At 54.0% G+C, this 26,966-nt stretch overlaps 1 protein-coding gene across 6 annotated transcripts in view; it reads left to right on the top strand.

The window, feature by feature from the left end:
• Positions 1-26,966, top strand: part of GDPD5 (glycerophosphodiester phosphodiesterase domain containing 5) — a 79,294-nt gene that overhangs the window by 39,459 nt on the left and 12,869 nt on the right. For 5 of the 6 annotated variants that reach the window (XR_013757788.1, XM_079104444.1, XM_079104440.1 and 2 more), the window contains exons 3-9: positions 980-1,155; positions 14,999-15,102; positions 18,120-18,213; positions 18,828-18,887; positions 25,182-25,280; positions 25,577-25,670; positions 26,024-26,169. Coding sequence is in view for 5 of the 6 variants with exons in the window: in XM_079104444.1 (XP_078960570.1) it covers positions 1,039-1,155; positions 14,999-15,102; positions 18,120-18,213; positions 18,828-18,887; positions 25,182-25,280; positions 25,577-25,670; positions 26,024-26,169 (714 nt within the window). In the remaining variant the exon portion in view is untranslated. Of the gene's footprint in view, positions 1-976; positions 1,156-14,998; positions 15,103-18,119; positions 18,214-18,827; positions 18,888-25,181; positions 25,281-25,576; positions 25,671-26,023; positions 26,170-26,966 lie in introns of all 6 variants that reach the window. The other variant, XM_079104443.1, reaches the window with a different exon arrangement.

Below are 26,966 nucleotides of genomic sequence, written 5' to 3'. Positions count from 1 at the left end.
GGCACTCCCCTTTCTCTCTCTGAGCCTCATTTGTTCAACTGTCAAATGGGTTTAGGACACTACCTGCCACTTTATTTATTATGACAACAAGGTAGAACAATGGATGTAAAGCATCAACACAGGGACTGCTGCATTTAAGTGCTCTGTGCATGTCAGCTTTTATGATAATGTATTTAAAAGTGTTTATTTTGAAAGTCTACTATTGCTAGGCACTGTTCCAGTTACGGGGGATAGAGCAGGGAATAAAATAGACAAAAATCCTGCTTTGTGAAACTCATAATGGGGAGGCTGAAAAGAAACAAAATAAGCAAGGAAATTACATTTAAGAATATGATTGAGCCGAGCATGGTGGTGCATGTCTGTAATCCCCAGCCACTTGGGAGGCTAAGGCAGGAGGATCAAAGGTTTGAGGCCAGCCTCAGCAACTTAGCCAGGCCCTAAGCAACTTAGTGAGTCCCTATTTTAAAATAAAAAAATAAAAAGGGCTGGGGAGGTGGCTTAGTAGTAAATCTCCCTTGGGTTCAATCCCTGATACCAAAGAAAAATAAAAAATAAAAAACATGATTGAGAAAATAAAACTGAGAATGTGGGAGGGAGCTTAGGGAATATGAAAAGGGGTTCTAGTTTTGTGGAATGTCACCTGAGGAAGTCTCACCGAAAGAAGATATTTGAGCAAAAACCTGAAGAGAGGAGGGGAAAGAGCATCCCAGGCAGAGGCAACAGCGGCATGCTGGGCAGGTACAAAGAACAAGGAAGAGGTCAGTAGGACTGGAGGAGAAGGAGTAGGGAGGATGAGGTCATGGTGAGTGTCCGGGGACAGGTCTGGGGACTGCAAGTGTGGGCTTGACTCCAGGTAGGACAGGACCCACTTCAGGGCTTTGATCAGAGTCTGGCCTCCCTGACCTTGGCTGCAATGACTCTTTCAGGGTTGCGCCCATCTCCTCGCTCCTGCCTCACAGCCCTGTGCTTCCTCCGGCAGGACCGCCAGCGGCCTCCATGGGTGCTTGAGGACTGGGCGCCAGGGCGGCGGGCACGAGCATGGTGAGACACCAGCCGCTGCAGTACTACGAGCCCCAGCTGTGCCTCTCCTGCCTCACCGGCATCTACGGCTGCCGCTGGAAGCGCTACCAGCGCTCTCATGATGACACCACACCGGTGAGCCATCCTGGGACGTGGTCTGAGGGACCCAGCAAGCCCAGCCAGCTCAAGGGCCCAGGGCGATGGGGTGTTACCTGTCTTTCTCCTGGGGGGTTTTGGACAGGTCAGTGACCTTTCTGGGTTTGTTTCTTCCTCTGTAAGTTGGGCCTGTAGTGATTTCTGAATCCACCTGGCCCAGTGGACGGGCAGGTGCTCATCTGTTCTGATGTGGCTAGTTGTTAACTTTCCTCTGATGGCCTGGGTGTTGGGCTGCTCTGGAGGTCTGGGAAGGAAGGGTCCACAGAGGGTAAGGTCACCCCAAGGGGAAAACTTCCCAGCTTCCAGCCCTGGCAGGTCTAGAAGGCAGACAGGTGGGAGTTGGCAGGAGGCTGAGGAGGTAGGCCCAGCCATCCTGGAGCCTGGGAGCTGGCAGGGCCAGGGCCTGGCACCAGGGTCCAGTCACAAGAGCCCCTGGCCTGCTAGATCTGGCAGCAGGTGCTGAGCTGGATAAAGAAAGCCTCCTCCAGCGGTGGCCTTCCCAGGCTTCCCAGGCTAGACCCCGCACTCCTGCCCCTGGGGCGCTATCAGCCGGTAGATCTAGTTTCTTCTCTGAAGGAACCCAATTCCTGTGTGGTGTTTATCTAAAAGCTTTGCTGCCTGGAGAACAACTTTCCTCCTCCCTCCTGCTTGTCTGAACAAAGAAGCCAGCCTGGTAATTCAGTCAGCCCCAGGCGAGCCTCGGTACCTAGGGAGGCTGCCGCCCAGGTCGGAGGCTAAGTTGGCCAGGCTGTCTGGAGGCAGAGGTCAGACTATCTTGTCTGCCCGTCTGCCCCCTTCTGCCTCTGCTGGTGAGGGACACAGTGCTACACTGAGACAGGAGTCTGGGTTCATAACTCCCAAACCACCAGATCAGCCACCAGGCCAGTTCCTTGCCTGTGTTCCCATTCCCAGCACAGAAAAGACAACATGGCCAAACTGAGGCCAGAGTGAGGCTGAGTCTTGCTCAGGGCCTCGAAGTAGGCCCTGGCAGTCCTGGGATTGGAGCCCCCAGCCTCCCTGTGGAGGCCCCAGCCTAGGAGGCTTTTCCCACTGATAGACAGGATTTCCTCACAGGGCTGCAGGTCAGTGACTGATCCCAGATGGACTAAAGTCCAGTTGTGCCTCTCCCATCCATACCTTGTTGCCCATGTGCTGCCTCACCTGGGAACTAGAGGTGATGACACCCTTCTCATGGCCAACGGTGCGAGATGAGGGGAATGAAGTGACCAGTGACCAGCTCTGTGGACCAGCACTGTGCTGACACATGCCGTCCCTGTTCCTCTCAGCAGACCAAAGTCCCCTATCCCCCCACCCCAGCAGTGACCCTGGGGGTAGATCCAGCAGCTGTGGGGACGTGGGTGGAAAGACAGCGGAGGCAACCAGGAGGCAGAGGATGGCTGAGCTCCAAGCGGAAAGCCCCTGGCCATCAGTGCAGTCCTGGAGGGAGGTACTCTCCCAGGACACGGCGTGCCCCTTGGCAGGCCCAGGCCAGCCTATCTAGGCTGTGGAGTCAGAAAGTGGTGGGTCTTGGCTGTGGCTGGCACAGGGTTCCTGGTGGAGGAAGTGGCCCGAGGCTGCACATGGGAGCTGAAGTGGGGCTGGCTCTGGGGATGCCGGGGTCTGGGCCGAGGGGCAGGGCCGAGGCTGAAGGAGCCACAGGAAGGTGGGCCAGGATCAGGGCCGGCGAGCGGGGGCTGCAGGCCTCAGAGCTGAGGGTGAGCATTTCCACCCCTCCCCACGGTCCCTGCTTCCACAAATGTCTCTGTACGTCCTTGCTCTCTTTTCTCTTCTCCCATTCAGCCCAACAGCTGGGCCAGGCTGGCACAGTGACGGGAGGTGCAAAGCAGGGGCTCCACGAGTCCTGCTGAACGGCAGCGAGAGGCCTCTATGGCCGGGGAGCGTGAGGAGGGAGAGGAGCTGCCTGAGGAGAAGAGGCCTCCATGCGGGCAGGTGGGGCCATAGCGGCCACCGCCACCTTTCCCTGCTGGGAGCGCTCAGGCCCTCTGCGGGGGAGCGGCAGGGGCGCGGGGAGTGGCCTGAGGAGCACTGATGCCAGGCTGGGACCCTGCGTTCCCTGTCGGCATCCCTCGTGGGGACCCAGCGGGGACGGGGAGGAGCCCTCTGTATCCCGGCTGCTCTCCTTCCCGCCTGCCCGGGGCCGGACAGTCCCACCTCCTCCAAGCCCTGCTAACGCTGCCCCTTCCCAGGACACACACTGGACAAATACAGAAACAGGGGACCTCAGAGGTGAAGTGACCTTCTCTCCTGCCCCCTGCGCAGAGGGAGTGGAGGAGCCTTGGCAGCAGGAGGCCGGCTCACTGACAGCCAGGAAGGGGAAGTGAAGCTTTTTATAACCGAGGATAATTAATTGGTTGTTGTCTGTGACTCATTACTCTAATACTACCAATTAAGGACTTGATAGGACAGGAGACTGTTCTCAGACTGTCCCCACTGGGTCCCCTGAAGACTGTATCTGCAGGAGTCAGCACAGTGGCAAACCCAGCCTCCCTGCAACAGGAGGGATATAGGTCAGATACCTGGAGGAACTTCCCAGCCAGACTCTGAAAGAACAGATTATGATCGTCAGCTCTCTTGGCACTTACTCAGTCCGTTTGCCTTTTGAAGGCTGTTATAATCTTAATTGGTTCCCTCCATCTTACAGACGAGGCTCCAAGAGGAGTGCCTTATTCAGGCTGAGGGATGAAAGGCACACCTGCTCCGCCCCCTGCTCAGACCTTTAGCCTGTGTCTTCTGCCCTGTTCCACAACAAGTAGTCTTGTCTGGGGTGACTGGTTGCTTGTTCAGTGAACAGACCTGGTACCTGCGCTGGGCTCTAGTAGGTGCATCAGACCTGGTTCTCCCCTCCCTTGGGCTCTCAAACTGTGGGGAGCAGATGTGAGCCGACACAGCCAGACCACCCAGGTGACCATGGCTGGAGAGTTGCCTGAGCTGCAGCTGAGTCAGCTTCGGCTCACCCGAGTGGGAGTGTCTGGGGCAGGGCAGCTGCGCGTGCTGAGAATGTACTGTGTTTGGGAACTGAAGGTAACTCAGCCCCAGTGTGACCAGGTGTGAGGAGGGGTCAGGCCTCACTAGGTGAGCCTAGCCTTGAGGCTGGGCTGAGAAGTCTGGACTTCAGTCTGGCCTGTGGGTGCAAGAGGGGGCTGGGCCTCAGAGGTGGGGGGGCACTTGAGGGTATAGGCAAGGGGAGGGGTCCAGAGACCCCTAGAAGGTGTGATCAAGAGACTGAGAGAAAGGAGCCTCTGAGGATGACTTCCACCAGGCCCTGATTGCAGCCTGGGTAGGAGGGGGCCATTTCCAGAGTTGGGAAACCATGCTGTGCCCCAGGAGGGAGGGAGTGCCAAGGGGTGGAAGTGAACACAGCCCTGGGGGCCCCCGTCCCATGGTGGGAGATGAGGGGCTCCTCCTGCCTCTGTAGAGAAATCCACCGCACATCCTTCCCCGTGCCTCCATGCCAGCCATCCAGCTTCTCCCCATAATTGACCCTAGTCCCAGATAACAGCACCATGACATTGTTCCTGTCCTTCCTTCTCCCTGGAATGCCATCCTCTCTACTCTCTGCCTCTTAACTTGTGGCAAATGCCCCCAACGCCCTCTACCAAAATCAAGCCAGCTCTCCTTTCTCTCCCTCCCTTCCCTCTCTCCCCTGGGCTCCCACAACACTTCGAGCCTGTGCTGGCCTTGAGGACTGTGATTCTCTGTCCCCTGCAGGATTGTTTTGAGGGCGGGGCCTGGGGCTACTCCCTCCTGGTTTGTGGAGGGAATGACTGGAAGGATGATGGGCTGGAGAGATGACCCGCAAATGAGGAAGCCTCAGGGAGTGTGCCTGCCATCTTGCAGTGAGAGGGCCCCACGAGTTCTCTGGTGTCAGGTGGTCAGCAGTGGGACTTCCCAGGTCACCCTTGGAGCTGGGATCGAGCTCTACAGGTGGGCAAGAGGGAGTGGGAAAGGGGTTTCCCAGCTGGCCACCAACTCCTGTCCTACCAGCTATGTGGGTGTGTGTCCAGGATGTGGATGCATTCAGGAATGAGGGCAGCTTGGCGATGAAGCCATTTTGAGGTAGGCTTTAGCACATGATCGGATTCAGCCAAATGCAACTAGGTGCTGCTGGCCAAGGGAGCTGCAGCCTGATCTCTGCCCTGCCTCTGCCTGGGACCAATGCGGGCAAGGGCTAGACCCTCTGGGGCCTCAACTTGCTTGCAGATTAAAATCCAGTGGTACAAATCCATGCTCTGGGGATCCAATTAGATTACTGATGCAGCTGTGCCTCTGGTCTTGAATGAGACCATCTTCCAACCTTGGGGACAACCCACCCTCCCTACAAACTTTCAAGGGATATCATTCTCTTCTCTGGTGCTGTGGAGAAAGGGACCCTGCAGGAGTGAGGAAGGAGCTCTGGGTTTTATTCCCCCACTGAAGTGGGGTGGTAGCAGCCATGCAGGGTTGCAATAAGAAGAAGATGGAGATGATACTCCACTGGGAGCTGAGGGTTTGTGGCTACAGTGAAGCCATGCTACCACTGGCCTTTGGAACTCCGCATCCCACTTAGCTCCTCTCAGAACAATACTAGCAGCACCTGTCATGGCTTCGCCACACCCAGGGGAAGCAGCCTGTGGGTGATTCTCCATGAATGTAGGGAGAATAAATGAGCATCAGCAGGGGCTGCAGCCCCCACTCTGGAACCTGGGCAGGGTGAAGCCCCTTCCTGGTTCTTCTGTGCCTGTGCACATCTCCTGGGGGTTGATGTAACCCAAGGGATGGGTGGGAGGGACCAGAGCTCCTGGCTGGGCCTGGTTTCATCCTCCTGCTTGGTGAGCTGCTCTGAATGCACCCCAGCAGAGGCCAAGACAGACAGAGGCCTAATTGCCTGGCATTCTGTAGCCCTGAGAAATAAATCCAGCCTCTTAGGCTGCCAGGAGCTGCCTGGGGGGTGGGGATTCTAATAATCCCTTTCCCAGCTTGGCCCTGATGCTGCAATATATCTCAAACCTGCCTGGGCTGCCCCCTCCCCCAAATCTCCTGGGTCAGGGTCAGGGCAATCCTGCCAGAGCCTGCCCGTCTCCCCTTCCAGGAGCTCCCCACACCTTCCCAGCTGGCATTTCCTAGGCCTTTCCCCTGTATCTGTTACCCCCTTTGGAATCTGGTGAGCATGAAACAGTCTGACAGTTGGAGGAGCTGGGGTGCCCCAGATTTGGCCTGAATGTGGGCAGACTCAGAGTGTTGGCACCCCTCAAGCTCCATCTCCCAGTCCCTCAGCTGCTGGGAGCTGGGACCACTGGGGAGGCCCTGGGGGCTGGCTCAGCTGAGGGAGAAGGAGCTGAGCTGTGCTGTCGCAGGGGCGGGACCCCAGGACAGACAGGGAAACCTAGACACAGCCTGCACACCTCCTAGAATCTACCATGTGGGAAACTGATGTGGCTGTTATCCCAAGTATCACGGTGGTGTAGGGACAGCTGAAGCATCCATGTGACAAAAGTAAAATTAGATCCCTGCCTCTTACCTCACACCAAGATAAATTCCAGATGGATTAAAATGTATTTTTTGCCTGGTGCAGCAGTGCACGCCTATAATCCTAGTGATTCAGGAGACTGAGGCAGGAGGGTCACAAGTTCTAGGCCAGCCAGGGCAACTTAGACCCTTTTTCAAAATAAAAAAGTAATAATAAGAATAAAAAGAACTGGGGGTGTAGCTCAGGGGTAGAGCACCCCTGGGTTCAATCCCCAGCACCAAAAGAATTAAATAAGCTCCATCCCTGGAGCTACTGAGCAGGAGTAGGCTGGGCTCCCATCCCCAGGGCTGCAGAGTCTCCACCGGGGGTGGGTGCAGGCAGGCAAACAGCTCTGCACAGGACAGCATTGGTTGAGAATTGCACCCCTAACAGCCTTACTTGTTCCATTCTCATTATCCCCAGGACTGAAATCATCTGCTTTCTGCTCAGACACCAGTGCAGGTTGCTCAGGGAGGCCTGATTTATCTCCAAGCAGCCAAAGCCCATCAGGCTGGCCTGGAGAGGGCTCTGCACATGTGGGATGTGTGGAGGAGCGTCGCAGGAGACGCAGGGAGCGCTGAGCTTTGGTTTGGTGTGGGGTGAGGTAGGGGTCTACTTGGATTTTCACCAAGTGCATATTTATGTGTCCCAACACAATCTGCTGAATTCTCGAGATGCCATTTCTGCACTAATTTACTGATGTGCTAATCCCATGCCTATGTTTCCAGGCTATTCTACTTCAGGATCTCAGTCTCTCCATTTCTTAGTTAGAACTTCAGGGGACGAGGAGAGATGATGAAATCTCCTGAAATCTTGTCTAACTCTGAAATTCCAGGGTCCCCCTGGCACTGACTGTAACTTGCAGTGTGACCTTGGGCAAGGCCCTGACCCTCTGAGCTTATTTCCTCTGAGACCAGACAGAGGATAATTACATGTCCTGCTCCTTGTTGCTTTGAGACAGTTGGGGATGGTGGAAGCACCCAGACCTGGGTGTGAATTCTGGCTGTACCCATCAAGTTTGCCCATTGTGACCTTGGGCCAGTTGCTTCTCCTCTCAGGCCACAGTTTCCTCAGACTTTATGCCCTGCTTTTGGAGAACTTCAGGAATTCAAGAGATGGAGAATGCCACCCCGCAATGGGGCGAAGAGCTCATGTGGGGTCTGTCCTCCACAGGCAAGGATGCAGCCTGGGAGAGGCACAGCAAGGCCTTGGGCCAGGGCCTCCTTCCTCTTCCTCAGTGCCGGCCTATGTCTGGCTGCCAGTGGCGCCCACCCTGGCTGGGGGCAGGTTATCAGGCTTGCTATCCTCAGCAGCAGGAGAAAAATTTGGTGCAGAGCAGGCAGGGGGAGGGAGAAGACTCCATCACTGTCTTCACATAATTAAAGGGCTGTCAGACGCCAAACGATAATTATAGGAACGATGGTGGATCTGGCAATGCACGGCTTACATCTGTAATAGCTGGGCCCAGCTGCCCTCCTGTGAGGTGGTGGTGATATCATCACTGTGAACAGAGGAGGAAGCTGAGGTCTGAGGTGCTGAGTGCTGGGCCCACAGCCGCGCAGCCCATGGGTAGAAGGGCCCAGATTAAAGCCCAATGTTAGAGTCCCCAATTCCTTGGCCATTTGACCTGAGCATTTCTTGCCCTTTTGGCTGGATTTGTTCTCTGTGGTGTCAGAGACCCACAGGAGCCAGCAGTTTCAGCTGCACTCAAGGCAGGGGTTGGGGAGGGGAAAGGAACCCCCTGCCCGCCAGGGCCCAGCGCTCACGTGAGCCTTCACAGCTCTGCATAGCTCGCCAGTGCTGCTGTCCCAGCTCCAAGAGCAGGAAGCTGAGGCTCAGATAAGATGAACGTCTGCCCAAGGTCACTTAGCAGTGGCCAGCCCTGATTTCAAACCCAGTGTTGCTGGGCTCCCTAGCCCCCTCCCCCGGTCAGGTTGGGAGTCTTAGAAGTCAGAGCTTTTGGTCCAGAGGACCAAGCTGCCTCCCAAAGGAGCTCCATCCCTGGAGCTACTGGGCAGGAGTAGGCTGGACTCCCATCCCCGGGGCTGCAGAGGAGTCTTCACCTGGGGTGGGTGCAGGCAGGGGAACAGCTCTGAGCAGGACAGCATTGGTTCAAAGAGTCTGTGATGTTGCCAGGGTGGACCTGGCAGTTCCTGTCCTGTCTTGTCCTGGCTCTGTTCAGAACACACAGTTCAGGCTCTAGGTTCTACCCTACAGTGTCCCCAGCAGTGGCAGGGCAGCTGTGTGTACCCTGGCCTGGGGCAGCAGTATGGAGCAAGCAGGAGCCCATAGTACGTGGCTGTCCCACCCCCACCCCCGCAACAGTGCCCACATTTCCTGTGTGGGGCTGGGGTTTGCCACAGCAGTTGAGCTCTCTGACTGTGAGACTCACTGCTAATAAGCTCCTTTTGCTTATTATTATGCAGAGGACCCTGAGTGGGAGGGACAGAGACAGGGAGGGAGAGGATGTGACCATCAGCAGGAGGCAGGGTGGAAGAGCAGTGGTCTTCCGTAAACTGGTCCACCGTGGCCAAGATTGTGACAGAGGTTATCATTTCCTGGAGGGTTAAGGCAAGGAGGGAGGAGGTGAGATAGCCATCTGGACTGAACACCAGTAGCCTCTGGGAGTAGGGCCTCTGGGATTTTCTAACACAGCCACTGGGCCTCAACCTTGTCCGCTGGGAACAGGGCTGCAGCATCCTACCCACCCACAGACAGCACGCTCTCCTGCCCTAGCTTCTCTCCTCCTGGCTGCCCCACATGCAGCCTCCAGCATACTCCCGCCGTGGCCTGGGTGAGCTCCAGAATTGCTGACCCTGTGAGGGGTGGCTCCCTCAGCTCTGCGTAGCTGTCCGGCTCAGGCTTTGTTCTGCTCCCTGGCTGTTGACAGGGCTCTGAAAGGAAGGAGAGGAGGCTTGTGTCATGGGAGTCCCTGCCCTTGGTTCTCTGGGCCCCTGACCTGAGCATAAGTCTGGAGCTTGAGTGATGGCCTTGTCCTTCAGTGGCCTTGAGCATTCCTGAGACACAGTCCCTTCTTCAGTTCCTCCCACTGTATCTGAGGGCCCCCTTATGCCATCTCTGCCCTGAAGGAATCCAAAGTGCAGTGAACCGACCCTTATTATGCACATACTGTATGCCACTTGAAGTACATCAGCTCATTTAACAGCACCCCTCCATAGTAGGGATTACCATTCCCATCTTTTAGGTGAAAACTCCAAGACTCAAGGGCTAAATTACTGGCCCAAGTGGCAGAGCCTGGGATTTAGAGGTCATGCCCTTTCCACAGTGATTGCTGTTCAGGATCAAATTAGTAGGTACCAAGAGTCAGAGCAGGATGCTCAGGGAAGGCAAGTCTTTGGGGGCAGGAGAGAGCAGAGGTGAGGCCTGGGGTAGAGCCTGCAGAGAGGGACGGGTGAGGCCAAGCTGGACCGGGGATGGCCGTATGTTTCCCAGAGGGTAAGGGTAGGTTTGAGGTAGCCAGTTTGGGACTGCCTCTGTCAGGACTCCAGGGTTCCCAATCCGCCCCCACTTGGTGACCTCTCTGACTTCCACTCGCCCATGTTGAACCTTTGTGCAAGTGATCAAAAGGCTCCCCTTCAGCCACTTGACTGCCTTCTGTCAAAAGTCGTCATCCTTAATCCGCACCTGCATGGTGCTTCTTGGCACGGGGCGGAGCGCAACTTGCTCAGCTGTGTGTGGGGATCCTTCTCTGAGCCTCAGTGAGCTGGAGACACAGCCCCTAAATAAGTTACTGCACTAAATAAGTCACCGCCGGCATTGTGCAGGCTGCGGGAGATGGAGAGGCAGTGCACTGCCATCCCTCTGGCGTGGCAGTGGCCTCAGGAGGCCAGTTAGGGCAGTGATCCCTGCTGCCATCCTCTGGGAGCAGGGTCAGATTGGCGTGTTAATGGTAGAGCAGGTACAGGCCTTTTTCCTCCGTAATGTGCTGTGACAAGGACTATTAGTACCATTTGGAACCTCTTTATCAGCGGAGCTACACAGGCTGCTTCCTCCTGTCCTGCCTTCTCCTTCCCCTTTGTTCCAACCCCTGCCATGCAGTTCTTCCTCTGATTGTTCTCAGTGAACCCCTCCTGCCCTGCCTCCCTCTCTACTGCATGGGCCTCCTCATCCCCCTCCACAGGCTCCCTGTAGCCACCTGGCCTCCAGCTCCCAGCTCCCAGGGCTTTAATCCCCAGCCCCTCCAGCCCCCACTCAAGCCCCTATTCTGAAAATGGAGTTCCTAGTTCCTTGTTGCTGAGGCCTGTCCCCATCCCTGCCATGCCTGGGTGCCTCACCTACTTGTAGGCTTTAATCTTGTCACGCTGGTCAGTTCCTAGGGACAGGAATGCAGCCTCTCATTCTTGCCCTGTCCTGCTTCAAAGTAAGGATCTGGCCAAGTGTCCTGGAGCACAGGACCCCTGGGGGCCTCCTGACACCTGCAATGCCTGCAGTCTTCCTGGCTACCTGTCAGTGTTGCCCTGGGTCCTGTGTCACACTTTTCTGCCAGATGTCTTCCCAGCACCTGCAACAGGTGCTCTACTATTTCCACTTCTAGGCTACTTGCCCCATCCCAGGCTGAGGCTCCTCGTCACCTGAGGCCACTCTCAGAGCCTTGGTTCCTGCTGCAGTAGAGCAAGCCCTGTAGACAGACGGTCACACAGCAATGCCACCTTAGTCTGGGACTAAGTGCTTCTCTGGAGGGTGGGGCAGGGTGTTCAACCCCCAGTGAAATCTCTCCTCACATCAGGGTAGGAGAAAAGGTGCTTCCTCACCTACCAGTTCCTCATCAAGTCTTTCTTGAGTTCCTCCACCACCTGGGGATATGAAGACACCAGTTCCTCAATGTGCTTAATCCAGTGGGGAGAGCAACACACAAAATCCTAGACCTGCGGGCTCTACTGATGCTGGGGTGGGTGTGAGGGTGGTGGGGCTCCAGATGGGATTCACTCTGTAGGACAGGGATGGCCTCAGGAAGGAGAGGCCTCTGTACTGAGGAGGGGAAAGCTGTTTTCCAGGGAGGATGTGGCTCATGTAAAGACGTAGGTCAGCACGCATGGGGCTGCCGGTGCAGAGGTTGGCCTGGTGCGTCAGGGTCTGCAGAGGAGCTTGTGCAGTGGGGAGTTCAATTTAGGGCATGACATGACCCAAAGGGAATGAGACTGGAAGATGTGGCCCACTCTGTGGGAGACCCAGACACTAAAGCTGGCCTGAGAGCTGCCAGCTGGGCCCTGCAGGAAATAGGGTCTGTTATGAATAAATAAGAATTTGAGGCAACAGCAGAGACCCTTAGAAGGATGAGACCTGAGGTGCCGGGCCAGCCAGGGTGGAGTCAGGCTTAGCCCTGGCGGTGTGCGCCAGACCCACAGCCTGGCCATGGGAAGCAAAACTGAGCTACCACCCTTCTCTGCTCCCCAGAGTGTCCTAGTAGTTCCCTGACCATGGGTCCCAGAGTTCAGTTCCCCCAGGAGGGCACATGGCCTGCTCTGCTTCTATCCAAGGTTTCTGTTCCTAAGCAACACTGGGCTTGCTATGCCTGGAGCTGGGCCCGTGCCTGTCTATGCACAGGTGGGGCAGACACAAGTGGCCTATTCAGAGAAGCTGTCCCCACCCTAAACCTGCTGGGAGGACTGGGTTTTAGAGCATGGTCACCTTCTTCTGTTTCTCTTCAAGGAGGGGTTAAGCAAAGCAGCCTGGCTCTGCACATGACAATGAGTAGTGGCAGCTTCTTACCCAGGCATGGGTCACCAACTTGAGTGACTCAGCTGGGGCGGCGGGTGGCTGCGAGTGTGTACCAAGTCATAGATGGTCCGGGTAGAGGGCTTCTCCTACTGCTGGAGAGAGGCACGGGGTGCCTCTCTTGCGGTAGGAGTGCTGATGTGTGCTGATGGAGAGTACCCACCGTTTGCCAGCCATCATTCTCAGTACTTGACCTGTATTACCTCATTTAATTCTCAAGTCGATCTCATGATTTAAGTGCTTTTATGTTCATTTCACAGAGGAAGAAACAGGCACAGAGAGGTTGAGTAACATGCCCAAGGTTAGTCACACAGCTTGTAAATGGTAGACAGGGAATTGAAGTCCCAGGCAGTCTGTATCTAATACCTCCACTGAGGTTTTCCTGGGCAACAAAGGATGGCGATATTCTGGATCATGAGAGTACTTTTCCTCTCCTTGCACCTTCCTGCTCAGGCATAAATGCTGATGGAGTCACTGTCTCCTTCCTGGTAGAACCATATCATCTGGGGAGTGGTCACTTGAGCAGGTCAGGGTGCAAAGAGTACAAGTTTAAAAACAGAGGGCTACTGCCAGGTGCAGTGGTGTACACCTGTAATCCCAGTGACTTGGGATGCTGAGGCAGGAGGATCGCAAGTTCAAGGCCAGCCTTGGCAATTTAGTAAGGCCCTAAACAACTGAGACCCTGTCTTGACATTAAAAAAATAAATAAAAAGGACCTGGGATGTGGCTCAGTGGTAAACTACCCTGGGTTCAACCCCCATTTCATAAACCAAAACCAGAGGGACCCTGTTGCTATGGAGCCCAGAGAGGGTGTGAGGGTGCCAGGGCAGAGCCCATGAAGGCTTTTCAGAGAAGGTGACATATGAACTGACTTAAAAGGCGAACAGGAATTTTGGCAGGACAAGCCCAGGGACAGAGGCCCTTCCTGGCTGAGAGAACTGGTTGGGGTGAAGGTGGAGGAGTCGGGGGTCACACACAGAGGGGCGTCCCTGCTTGGCTAAGCCATGAGGAGCCATGGGGGTTATTAAAGTGGGACTGGTTAGAACTGTAGCTCTGAGCTGGCTGCCATGTTTGGGAGGGGTCAGGGCAGTGGGGAGCCTGGCAAGGGCCAGTGGCGCCCAGGTGAGGGACAGATGCCTCCACCACTCCATGCCCTGCAGGGGAGGTGGTCTCTGTTCCCTCATTACGTTGACCTCCCCCCAAAAGCTACTGATTTATTCAATGACCTTGGCAGTCATCGCCCCCTTATGCAGGATGTTCTGGCCTGTGCTTCTGAGACAGGGTATGGATAAAAGCAGGGAGGAACCAGGGCACAGGAAGAAATGCCTACACGCTGCTGAGCCAGTGTAGATGTTCGGGACTAGGGGTCCCGCTGAGAGTAAGGACGTCGATGTTTACCCCAGTTCAGACATGGGAGACTGGGCTCTGAAGGCTGAGATCTAATTTTACTTAGGATTGTACAAGACATATATAGGCACATCATCCAATCAGGTTAACATGCTTGTTAAAGCATAACAGAATCAGCCTATAGGTAAGCTATATGTTGAGATAATGTAAACAAACCAAGTATGCCTAAGTAATTCTGCCCAGCAACAAGTCTGAGACAAAGGACTGGGGGGATGGTAAGCTCCTGCACACAGCATGAGGCAGGCAGCGGGGCGAGCTCACATCACAGTTTGCTGGGATGCTTGATGAGCGAGGTCTTCCCTCAGCTCATAGCTCAGCCTCAGCAACTGCAAAGACCTTCATTCCATGGCGAGTCTTTACCATTACCTCAGTTTCTCTGTCCAGACTGTTTGGCTTACTTAGACCATGGTGTCAGCGACTGCTGTCAGATAAGCTTGAGGAATGTTCCCTACAAGCCAAAACCTCTGGAAGCAGCAGTGGTGGTCAGCATACCCTCTGTCCCCACCCTGGGCTGGAGACAGAGGATAGCCTGGTGCAGCCCTGAAGCACCAGTGCCCAGAGGAGGAGGCAGAACCTGTACTTCTTCAAGCTAGAGGCTGGATCCCTGATCCCTAATCCTCTGCTAATATGCTGTGTGACTTGGATAAATCACTTGGCCTTTTTTGGGCTTCATGCTTTTATCAATAGTATGGGGTAGGGCTGGGGAGATAGCTCAGCTGGTAGAGTGCTTGCCTCACAAGCACAAGGCCCTGAGTTTGATCCCCAGCACTGCAAAAAAAAAAAAAAAAAAATAGTATGGGGTAGAAGTGGAGAAGAGTACCTGCCTTGTAGGTATGTGTGAGGACAAAATAAGTGAGGGATGTGACTTCACAAACCTGCAAGTCAAGTCACTGGCCAGTGTGAAGGCTTTAGGGCAGATAAGACTTTACTTCTGGGGGCCATTGCCAGAACAGGGGACCAACACACACTGACCTTAGTCTGTAGCAGAGAGATCACAGCTCTGGGGTGGACCCCACCCCTGCTCCTGGCTCCCTGCTCATTTTTGACTTTGGTCCTTGTGATTTTGGACAGGTCACTCCCCCTCTCAGCCTTCATTCCTCACCAGTACCAAGAGGACACTAATCCTGCCTGGCAGGATCGGCCCTTGACCCCTCTCCTCCTCTGCCTTTTCAGTGGGAACGCCTGTGGTTCCTGCTCCTCACCTTCACCTTCGGCCTCACGCTCACCTGGCTATACTTCTGGTGGGAAGTCCACAATGACTACGACGAATTCAACTGGTGAGTGGGGGCTGGGTCCTGGGCATCAGTGTTTGGGACCTGGGGGCTCCAGTTTGAGCCTCTCTCCCAGGTTGGCCTTGGAGGCTCTGTCACCAGTTCTTCCTGTGGGGCCCACCCCACCAGCCTTTGTTCTGCCCACCTGCAGGGCTTCAGTGAGGTTGGGAGAGAAGGTTGGAGTGCGGGAGGTTGGGGAACTCTGTACACCTTAGTCTGGCAAGAATGATGAAGAGAAAAGGAGGTCCCTGCCCTCAGGGCAGTCCCACTGGGACTTTGGGAAGGTACAGGAACAGGCCTTCAAGGATGTCTGGGACTGAGCCCGGAGAACTTTAGTCTGGTCCCCAGACCTTTGGTGTTTGTGTGGGTGACTCAGCCTGCATGACCTGCCTGAGGAGGCATGAGGGGTACCTGAAAGAACATAGGAGGCAGCAGCTGAGGCACGCACTGGGAGATTCAGGACACTCTTCCCCATGCTGTGCCTGGGAAAATAGAAGCAGAAGATGGGAGCAGCAGTCAGCCTGGGGCTGGGGCCTCTGGTCATCCCCTTTTTAGACAAGAACTCCAAGGCCAGAGACTAAGGTCTCAGCAGAGGAGGAGCCCCCAATCTAAGACCTCCTAACTCTCCAAGCCAGCCATGGGCATGGCTGGAAATTGCTCTGGTCTGGGACAGCTCAGCCTTCTTCGTGGGCACCCCAAGTCCAACAGCAGGGCTATGTGAGCCAGGCACCTGGGTGCAGGAGGGGTACCTGTCTCTTCCTCATCCTCCCTCTCAGTACTCCCCTCTAAGACACTGGGTTGTTCTGAGGTAAGATGGGATGATGGGCATGGGAAGGTGCCACCTAAGAGTGAGGGCTGCTTCCTGGGAGACCAGGTCTCCAGCTGGAAGGTGCTGTGGTGGGCGCTGTGGGGTTCTTAGGACTTGGTTTCTGATGGACCATGCTTCCAGGATTCTTTGAGGATTTGAGACTTTGCTCATGGACTGTGGAGTCTGGGTGTCCACTTTCCTCTGCACAGTACCAGCCTGTGCCCCTGTTATTAATGAGCACAATAAAGGACATGCTGTGGTCTCACTCCTCCACAGCAACCCAGAAAGATGAGCCAGAGCCCCAGCTGAGTCCCAGAGGTGGCCTCTGGTCTTTATTAAATTCCATAAATCAATTATTCATCTTCTCAGGTATCCAAAGCATGAGTACTATTGTGAAAAATGGGAACATTTCCTACTGGCCCCCAGTGGCAGACACTGGAAAGTTCTGCTGAACTAGAAGATCATAGGGTATACCAAGAGCAGATGGGGAAACTGAGGCCCAAAGAAGGATGGCACTCATGCATGGTCACATGACCTTTCAGTGCCAAAAATGCATATTTGAGGACAGTCTGAGGAGACAGACCCAGAGAGACTGAAAATCCTCTGCAAGGTCACACAGTGAGATGCAGACGGATCTGGGACAGGACTTGAGCCTAACTGACTGTATCATGTTGTCCACAGAGCCACCCACTCAGAGGTCCCTGTCTCTGGAGACTCAGGAGGCTGCAAGGAAAGGCCTGCCTGGACTGAGGAGTGCCTGGGAGCTGCAGCTCCTTTGCCTGTCACCTCAGTGTCTTGGAGGCTGGGTACCGAGGTTCAGGAGATCCTGACCCAGCCCTCATGGTCTCAAGAGCCTTTGGGGTTAATTCATGTAGTAAGAGGTTGTGAGCAAGACCCAGGAAGTCAGTGAGGGCCACCTGAACCGTGGTATCCTAGAGAGACCCCAGCCCAAAGTGATGGCATTTAAGAGACACATGGGACCAGAACATCTTCCAGGAGTAGTTACCAAGGGAAGTACTGCCTCAGTTTCCCCAACTGTGCAGCATGATGAGTGTGCTCATGATTCCAGGAAGTTGGTCTTCCCCTGGACTCCAAGAGTAAAAGCCAGGGAAGGGAACAAGGAAGAGCAGATGTCCCATGGGGTCCTCCTGGTGTTCCCTGCCAGCCCCCGCCCAAGGCCCAAGGTGGCAGCAGTCTGAACTGGCCTAGTGCTGGCCCTGGTTCTCTAACAACCCTCCTTTGGGCCTCGGCTCTCCTACTTGTACAATGAGGACGTGAGCGTTCCATCGTTCTAGAGAGCGGCTAAGCTGTTGAGAGCTTGAAGAAGCTCATTCCCTTGACTGTATAATTCTTCTTACAGGGATCTATCCCAAGGGCATAACCAGAAATACAAAAAGATATGCGCAATTTTTTCATTCTTGTGTTAATTTGTAATGGTGAATCACTGGAAACTAGGAAGTTGGCTATATATGGCACATGGATTCAATAGAGGACCACATGGCTCTTTTTAAAAATCACATTTCCTCAGCAGTTTTGCAGACATCAGTAAGTGCTGTGCTGAGAAGAGTCTGTTGAGTGCTCACCATGTGCCTCACCTCACTTCATCCTCTCAAAATCCTCCGAAGGGCATGCTGCTCTTATCCATCCTGCAGATGAGGGGACTAAGCCTTGGAGAAGTCAGGGATTACATTTTATCAGCTCCAAGGCCCCATATTTTCACATTTTAACACCGGAGGTGAATGTCACAACCAATGGCAGTGAAGCCTGTCACCTCAAGGTCCTACAAGCCCATAAGAGGCAGAGTGGGAACTGGAGCCAGCGTGTCCACCTCGCCCAAAGCCTCCTGCTGACAGTGCTCCTGTGTGCACGGGGTCCAGCTTTGCTGTTCAAATATGCAGGTATGGGGGACCTACAGGAGGAAAATCCTGCAGTCTTGGTGACAGTTATTTCTGGACAGTAGAATGGTGGGGAATTGTTCCTTATGCTTTTTGGTCCCCTTTGATGAACACCTGGGGACTGAGAAGATAAAGAACATTAGTCATGTTCTAACGACGAGGGAAATGCTGAGTGCCACTATGGGGTGGGCAGGGCCTGGTCGCTGAACCAGCGCCTGGTCCGCTCAGCTGCACCTGTGTGAGAACCAGGATCATCTTGGTTCCTGAGCCAGGCAGTGGCCCTGTGGAGGTCTAACTCCTGCCCCTTCTTCTCCCGGCAGGTACCTCTACAACCGCATGGGCTACTGGAGTGACTGGTCTGTGCCCATCCTCGTGACTACAGCTGCTTCCTTCACCTACATTGCAGGCCTCCTGGTACACAGGGCTGTCTCAGGGGGCTGGTGACCCTGTTTCTAGTGGGCAGGACTACTTTGTTGGTTCTAGGCCTGCCTTGGTTTAAAGGGGGAAGCTGGCTTTGCCCAGGGTCCCTCAAAGGCCTGGGTCCCCCAAGGAGAGAGGTCATCTGTTTTCCCAATATCTTTCAGTTGCCTATCCTAGAATGTCTTCCCTCCGCTGCCCCAGCCCAGTGAGTGCCACCCTGCAGTCCACTGCAGACTTCCTCTTCCAAGAACTCTGCTTTGGATTCCTGCTCCCAGGATCCAACTGATGGAGATTCATTTGAACCCCATTCTGATTTGGAGGTTCTTAGAACGAGGACTCAAATCTGTTTCAAATCCTAGGACCTGGGGCTCCCAAAATATTTGATGAATTAAGTTGGGCAAGCCAAGTGCATCAGGGCCCAGTGGCTACTTCAGGGAAAAATTCAAGAGGAGGAGCCTAGAGGCCTAGAATAATCTGTAAGGAGGCCAGGCTTGGGCAGGGGTAGGCTGGGCATTCCCATTGCCTGTAGGAAGGGTTTGCTGACTCTGCCCTGGGTCAGGCCAGGTCATGCACCAGGCCTAACTGGCACCCTGTGGGCTTCTCCTCAGGTGCTGGCACTATGTCACATTGCCGTGGGGCAGCAGATGAATCTGCACTGGTTGCACAAGGTAAGGCTGCCTCTGCTTGGCCATGGGAGGAGAGGGAAGGCTGGAGGTCACAGCAGCAGAGGAGAAGCATGGGCCCACCATCCCTGCCTGGATCCCATTCGTAACCACTCTCCTGGCTCACAGGGAGCCCTTTCTGTGGGTCAGGCATAATTTTCGGAGCCTGGCCCTCATTCTCTCATGCAACCCTCACAGGGACCTAGGAGGTAGCACTGACATCCCATTTCCCAGTTGGAATAAATGAGGAGCAGAGAGGTTAAGTGACTTGCCCAATGTCTCCCAGTTTGTAAGTGGAAGGTCCAGGGTTCCAGCCCTCTTGCCTTAGGCTGATCCAGCACGGTTCCACAGCTCATATGGCAACCCAGCCCACCTGCTGCCTCTGTCTCAGGTCACCTCCTCTTCATCCTTCAGTGAGTTCTTTATAAAACCCTGGTCAGGCGATGTCATTTCCATCACTCCCAGGGCTCCCAGGATGACCCAAACTACCCGCCTTTCCCACCCACGCAGCAATGCAGCCCTGCTCCGGACCTGGGGTGGTCACCCTCAGCTCCTGCTGTTGAGACATCTCTGGCCCTCCAGCCCTCCCAGCCTGCCTCTTCTCTGCTTTTACCCCTGTACTCACTCTGTAGCTTGACTCCTTCTTTGTTACTGGTCCCTACACACCCAGCCTTCTGTCCTAGGGCTCCTCAGTCCCATGATCTCCCCTGCTACATTTCTGAACATCCGTGTTGTCAATTTCCATCTGGCTTGCCCACCCCAACCCAGTCCTTGGTGCTCCCTGCAGGTCTGGTGCTCCTTGCAGGCTAGAACTGGCATTGACCATCTCCCTGCCCCAGCACCCACTCGGGGCTGGACACAGAGCAGGCAGGCTTCACACAGCCCAGAACATTAGCCAGCACATTATGCATGTATGCTTGGTGCAATTCCATGGGTTTCTGAAGCCCACACTGCCTGAGTAGGTATGTAGGCGTGGTACAAACCTGATCAGGACAGAGTCCCTGGGCCACAGAGGGAGGGCTAGGTCATCTCTTTTCCCAGAGTCTGGTTCACAGTGGGCACACCATTTAGGAAGGGGCAGAAATGTCCAAAAACAACCATGAGCCCATGAGATGGGTCCAGAGTGACTCCAAGTGAAAGAACTCACTTCCAGCTAGAAGGGAGACCAGGAAGAGGAAGAGAGCCTGTGAGCTTGGGCCTGTAAGCAGTATGTGTGGGCAGGAGGGGGGTCGAGGTTGGTTAATGACAGTGACTGGAGTCAGTAGCTATACCTGGAGTATAGCTGAAGTCTTGCAGGGGTTAAGAGCAGTGAGCAACCTCTGGTCCTGTCCCACATTTCTGAGGACGATGACTATCAGGAGCTCTCCTCTGAGCTTCCGCAGTCCCCTCTGTGAGGCACTTTCTTCTCCTGGCTACAAAACTGACGCTTGAAAGAACTGCACCAGCTGGCACCCTGGTTGGGGCTGGCACATGCTGTGGTCACCTCCTGGGGCCATGCCTTCCTCTCAGCAGGACAGGTCACGTCTGCTTGATCCTAGTGGAGAGGCCTATAGAGCCACTGAGCCAGCTGGAGATAGCAGATCAATGCTACCTCTGCACTGGTACCCACCCTAGGAGACAGGCACTCCTTCCTCTCCCCTCTGCCCCTCCACCCTCTCCAGTGGAATCTTGGCATGAGGAGAACCCTCCAGGGACTGCCTCCCCCAGGGGAGGGAGTTCCCAGGGCTCAGGGCTTTTGAGCAGGTGCTGGAAGTTTTATGTATGTATTATTCTATTTTCATGATTCTATCATTGTATTCTCAGGAAACTCTATTCCTTTTGATTGTTTTTGTTTTGTTTTAATTCATTTAAAATTTTTTTCTTAAGATGTTGACAGACCTTTATTTTATTCATTTATTTATATGTGGTGCGGGGAATCAAATCCAGCGCCTCACACATGCTAGGCAAGTGCTCTACCTCTGAGCCACAACCCCAGCCTTAATTCACTTTTGACCACATAATACATTGATGTGGTTCAAAACTCACAGTACAAAAAAGTGTACAATGAAAGTTTCTTTACCCTCTTTCCAGAGATATTTTAAGCACAAATATAAATATGCATTTCATCTTTCTTTGTCTTTAAACACAACACCCTCTGCCCTGCCCCTTAACAATATGCTTGGCACTCCTTGTAGGGACATTAGGAGTCGACTGTTGGTGCCATTCCTTGCTCCTGCTCCCTGCTCTGGGCATTCCCTAGTTCCCTAGGTATCCAAGCCAGGCCCCTGTGGATGGCCCCAGTCGCTATCCCGGTTGCTTTCAGTCCACAGCCCAGGCAGTGTGGCAGTGACTGGGGAGAGGAATTTCTGGGTAAAGAATGTCTACTTTCATAATCTCGATCTTGCCAAATGGCCTGCTTGTCAAGTGCCCTTAATTCATGCTTTCTTGGCAATGTATGGCCAGGCCTGCAAAAACACCCCTAACCCACAGATGTTAGCTTATTTCTTGACCTATGCTGATCCGATTAGTGAAAAATGGTCTAACTAGACTTTAATTTGCATTTCCCTTATGATGAATTAGAGTCAGCATTTTTCACGAGCTCAAGACATATGCGTTTTCTCTATCCTCTGTTTCTTCATGTCTTTTGCCCTTTTTGCTATGGGATTTGCTTTTTACTTATTAATTTGCAGGAGTTCTTTATAGATTTGCATAATTACCCTTTGGCTGCAGATAATTTTTCCCAGTTTATCATTTATCTTTAGGCTATGTTCATTGTATTTGTGCCATTGGGATTTTTTTTTTAATCCCTAAATACTTGGATCTGTCATCTCTTTTTATGGCTCCTGGGTTTTGTGTCAGACTTAGATCTTTCTCACTCCAAGATTATATAAAATTTCTCTGTGGTATCACTTGGTAATTATGTTTTCACTTTTTTTAACATTTAATTTTTTTTTTTTTTTTATCTTTTTGGAAGTTATTTTGGGGCATGGTGTGATCTTACTTAGTTCTTTTTAGATGACTTCCCAATGTTCCCAGCTGTCTTCTCTGAGTAAGCCTGCCTTTCCCCTCTAATCTTAGATGCCACTTTGATCATATACTATATATTTTAATGTATTCTGGTCTATTTTTGAACTTTTTACTTATTATCATGTTGTTTTGAAGACTACAGTTTTATGGCATTGTTTTGTTTTGTTCTTGTTTTTGCAATACTGGGAATTGAGCCCCGGGGCCTTGTACATGCTAGGCATCTGCCACTGAACTACACCCCCAGCCCTGGTATGTTTTAATCATGACCTATATTTCAAATCTGGCCTTCCCCTGAGTCCTGAGGAAGGACAGAGTTGCTCAGGACTGGGTGGGGAGGGAGCCATCTACTCAATGCCTGGTGCTGTGAGTAGATCAGGGGTCCCTTGGAGACCTTCCTCCTCCTCCTAAGTCTGCCCAGAGTTCCTGTTTCCCAGAACTCCTCCCAGGGGCCCAGGAGGTACAGGGAAAGTTGAAGTGTTCTTGGGGTCTTGGCAGTAAACAGGGGGCCCTTTCCTTGGGATGCTATCTCTGTGAGGTGCTGATGGCAGCTCCTCCTTCCCCAGCCATCCCATCTTGCAGACACCATGGAGGTCATGCACTGCTCCCGCGTGTCTCCTCTCCTGCCACAGGGATCCAGCCACAGCCTACAGAGGACGGGTCTGTCAGTGACCCAACCTGAGGCCCATAGAGTAACACTGGGTACTGTACGACCCCACGGCAGGTGAGGCCAAGCTGGGTTGGTGTGTCTGCCCACAGCCCAGACCCAATCAGGGCCTCTGCTTGCTGACCCCTCCATCCACGCCATCAGCACTCCCTGTGGATTCAGGATTTTCTCCAGTAGCTGGCCCAGGCTCCACAGTTCTACCTGGTCCCGCCTCTGTCCCTCCAGCTGTGGTTTAAGGAAGGAACAATTATTAAGAACCTCCTTATGCTAGGCACTGTGTTTATCATAACAGCACTAACCATTGGCACATAAAATTAGGCACTTAATATATGCATCAGGTACTTTCCACACAGAATTTCATTCCCTCCTCACAATCACCCCATTCAGTTGCTGTCACTTAAAATGCTCCTTCCTACTAACATCTAAGCATTTTCTTTTGGCACTAGCATTCCCTCATTTATCTTCCCCAAACCCCTCCAGGTAGGCACTCGTTGTCCACATGTTTCAACTTAGGCAAGATATCTGAAGAGCAGAGAAACCAGGATTTGACCCAGGAGTGTGACTTGGGTGTGGCTCTTCACCTTGAGCCAGCTGTTTGCCATTGGCACCCCAGAACCCAGAGGTCAGCCTCCCCCGCCCCCCCTCCAGAGGCCAATCCATTGCTCCTCTGCAGGGCTGGGTCCCAGCACCCAGGCAACACTTGTGGAATGAATGAGGGCACTGATGCAGCCTCCACCCCCATCACCATCACAAACTGTAGCCTCAGCAGGACAGAAATCCAGGACCACTCTCTCAGTCTGTCTCTAGGCCGCTGGCAGGGAGTCATCCCTCCTAGCCAGCTTTAAGGCACGGGGATCACATTGTTGTGAGTTGGTGCTATAGCCTTGGCTTAAGGACACGTCAGGGAGAGGAAGACCCACGCTGAATATTCAGCAGTGCAGCTGAACTTGATGGTTGCCACTGCAGCAACTGTAAAACCCAGAGGTGATCAAATTTTTAATTGTATTAGGATTATGAGGAATCAGTTTTATTGCCTGTATTTCTGCCAACAGTTGCATATTGTAATAAGATGCTCTCAGAAAGGACCCTCCCGGGATGCCAGCTCTCTCCAAAGCCACAAGGGGGCAGATACGTGCCTGGAGCCGGCAGCCTGGGTGTGGAGGGAGGGGCTCCTCAGGATGATTAGGAGCTCCCCGATCCCTGCTCTCAACTCTCAGCCCTTCTGGCAGCAGCCTGACCTTGGAGAAAGAGCACAGGCAGAGGAGTTTGCATCTAGATCCGACTTTGAAGCTGTGAGACCCTGAACAGAGCCCACTCCCCTGTGTGAAATGCAGATGACAAGGCCTCACCTTATCAGAATACAGTGGAGGATGCCCTGAAGTGCCGCAGGCAGACCCAGGCACGCCGTCTTCCCTTGTCCCAGAGGCAGCATGTTACAACCCATAAAGGCCCTTACCTGTTTGACTTGTTACTGTTTCTTAGGGGAGGACATATTTTTCCAGGTCAATGGGCTGAAATGACAAGTCTCCAAAGGAAAAGTTAATCCCAGGCAAGAATTCATCTTCCCTGCCTGGCAGGGAGCAAAGATAAGACAGGCTGCTGTCTCTGCCCTCAGGTCTAGAAGTCCACTCAGCCCTTGCTCAGTCGCTGAGGCTCTCAGGGTGCTGCTGCCAGGACAAAAGGCCTGGGGAGGAGAAAGGCATGAGGACATTGCTGAGGGAGAAAAGGACTCGAGGGAGGCAGGGAGGCCAGGCAGGATGTGGGCCATGGGTGTGGGCCATGAGTGACACATCAGAGGGCAGCGTGCAGGGGCCCCCGGTGGACTTTGGAGCGTGGGGCAGCAGGAGGCCACCATGGAGGTGTGGCTGGGCTGCAGAGCAGGCCTGGCGGGGGGGGGGGGGGCAAGTCCAGGGCTCAATGGAGAGTAGCACTGGGGGCTGAGAAGCAGAAAACCTGAGCTTAGGTGCACTTAGTTTGGGGGCTTCAGATGCCATCTATCCTCAAAGATCTCTGTCCCCTGAAATTGTCCTTGTCCTCTATCAGAGCTGTGCTCCTCACTTTCTGCAGAATCTGCCGAGGGCAGCCCCCTAACACATTGGAAGCTGATGGAGCTGGGAGGCCGGGGCTGGTGCGCCTTGGTGATGGAGCCGGCGCTTGCTCTGCCAGAAGTGCCACTGTGAGCCCAGACCCATGCGTGGGTCTAGGCTGCACACCAGGCCCTGTCCCTGTGGCCTGGACAGTTTCCTCATCTCATCTGCCCTGGATGCCATCTTCCCTCTGAGATTGCTGGGAGGACTAGAAGGCCAGTTGCCCAGGGAGGCCCCGCTGGCCGAGGGCTTTCCAGCCTCCTTGTGCCTTTTCTCCACCCTCCCTCTTTCTGACTGTCCCTTCCTTGCAGGTTCTGCCTGTCCCTTTCTGCGCTGTATCTGGCTGTCCTCTCTCTCTGCCTTCCCTGACTGTCCCTCAGCTCATGGCATCTCTTTCCGTCTTCCTTCTATCTTGCTTCTTCCACCTCCCCTGCTTTCTCCATCTCTTCCCACGCATCTTGGGTCCTCCCTCCACCCTTGCTCTCAGGCATCCTGGGGCCCACCACCTGCTCTGACACTCTGACTGGTCCTTCCCCCTTCCAGATTGGGCTGGTGGTTATCCTGGCCTCCACGGTTGTCGCCATGTCGGCAGTGGCCCAGCTGTGGGAGGACGAATGGGAGGTGCTGCTGATCTCCCTACAGGTAAGGGGGCTGAAGGGGGTGCTCCACCAGGACACTTGCAATAGGCAGTGTCTTTTTGTCTCCTGTTTCTCCATACCATGGCCCAAAGTTGTTGCAAACTTGCTTAGGGTCACACAGCAGGTCAGAGGTGGGTAGGACACTATAAACCAGGGTCTCTGGATTCCTGGTGTCCTCAGCAGGCAAACAGACAGGATTGCCTACCTCATGGATTAAAGATGGGCTATCAGTTACTAGAAACTCGGGGGCTTGGGCACGTCTGAGGGTCCCAGGATCCTCCTATCTCTTCCCACACACAGGGCACAGCGCCATTTCTGCACATGGGGGCCCTGGCTGCCATCACTGCACTCTCCTGGATCGTGGCTGGACAGTTCGCCCGTGCAGAGCGGTCCTGTGAGTACCACCTCCCATGTGGGCCCATGTGGGCTTCCCCCACTGGACCTCACCTGTGTAGCCTGAGCTGGAGAGGAGCTTGTGATCAAAGGGGGGTCTGGTTCAGAGGCTTATAGACTCCACCAAGGGGTGCAGCTCTGTCATCCTTGAACTGTATTCCTCCTCGAGTGTGTGTGTGAGTGAATGTACGTTTGTGTGTATGTGTGACTTGGAGGCAGGGTCCACCTTCTCAGCAGGAATGGGCTCTGCCTCTCAGAACACCAGACTCCTACATCCACCCCTGGCTGCCCAGGGCTCCTTGTGGCAGGAGGTGCTCCCAGCCATGAAGAGGTACTCATGGCCTGTGTCTGTAGCTTCCCAGGTGACCATTCTCTGTACCTTCTTCGCTGTGGTCTTTGCCCTCTACCTGACTCCTCTTACCATCTCCTCTCCCTGCATCATGGAGAAAAAGGACCTGGGCCCCAAGCCTGCCCTCATTGGCCACCGCGGGGCTCCAATGGTGAGTGCCATCTGAGGACACTAACAGACTGAGGTCGGGGGATGCAGCTGCCATTCCAGGGGAGGACCTAGTTGGGAAGTGGATATGATTTATGCAACCTAATAACAGTAATAATGCTTAGCTCTTTGGGGGAAGTGTAGGGGAAGGCTGTGGCAAAGACCAGGAGAGCCTGCATGGGCCAGAACCTGAAGAGCCCTGAAGGCATCTGGCTAAAATGATTTCACTTTATTCAGAGATGCAGGAGGGTTTTAGGCCTAAGCCTGGCACTGCCAACTCTTAGAAAGGCACAGAAAAGCTGCTGGGTGAGGGACCTGGGGCTGCAACCAAGCAACAGGAGAACCTCCCAGGCTGCGGGCAGCAGAGCTGAGATGCAGCTGAGGGCCCACCATGGAAGGGAAGGTAGTTGAAGCAGACTGAATTGGAAAGAGAGGATAAAATCCAAGTCAGCCTGTTTTGCCACTTAGGTGCCCTGCACTCCTGCAGGAGTACTGAGGTTGAGAGCCCTGGCCAGCTGTGGGAACCTGGGGTTTCCATCTTTTCTGTTCTGGTCCCTTCATCCTGTGCCATGGGAGTAGTGAGCATGTCTGCCTTAGGGTTAGAGGGCAGCTGTTAGTATGAGTGCAGTGCCAAGACAGACACACAGAAAGTAAGAAGCATTATTGTTACCTCGGGCAGGCCCCCCTTTGACCAGGGTCTCCTCACCCATGGAAGACTTGAGCCTATGCTTCTCAACTGAGGCACTACCAGCCCCCACCTGCAGGGGGCGTGTGGGGGCTTCCTGAGAGCATGGTGTCTTT

This window comes from Sciurus vulgaris (genome assembly GCF_902686455.1).
Source record: "Sciurus vulgaris genome assembly, chromosome: 11".
Classification (NCBI taxonomy): domain Eukaryota; kingdom Metazoa; phylum Chordata; class Mammalia; order Rodentia; family Sciuridae; genus Sciurus; species Sciurus vulgaris.
Note: the sequence above shows the minus strand (reverse complement) of the source record. Positions and strands in the feature narration are given on the sequence as shown.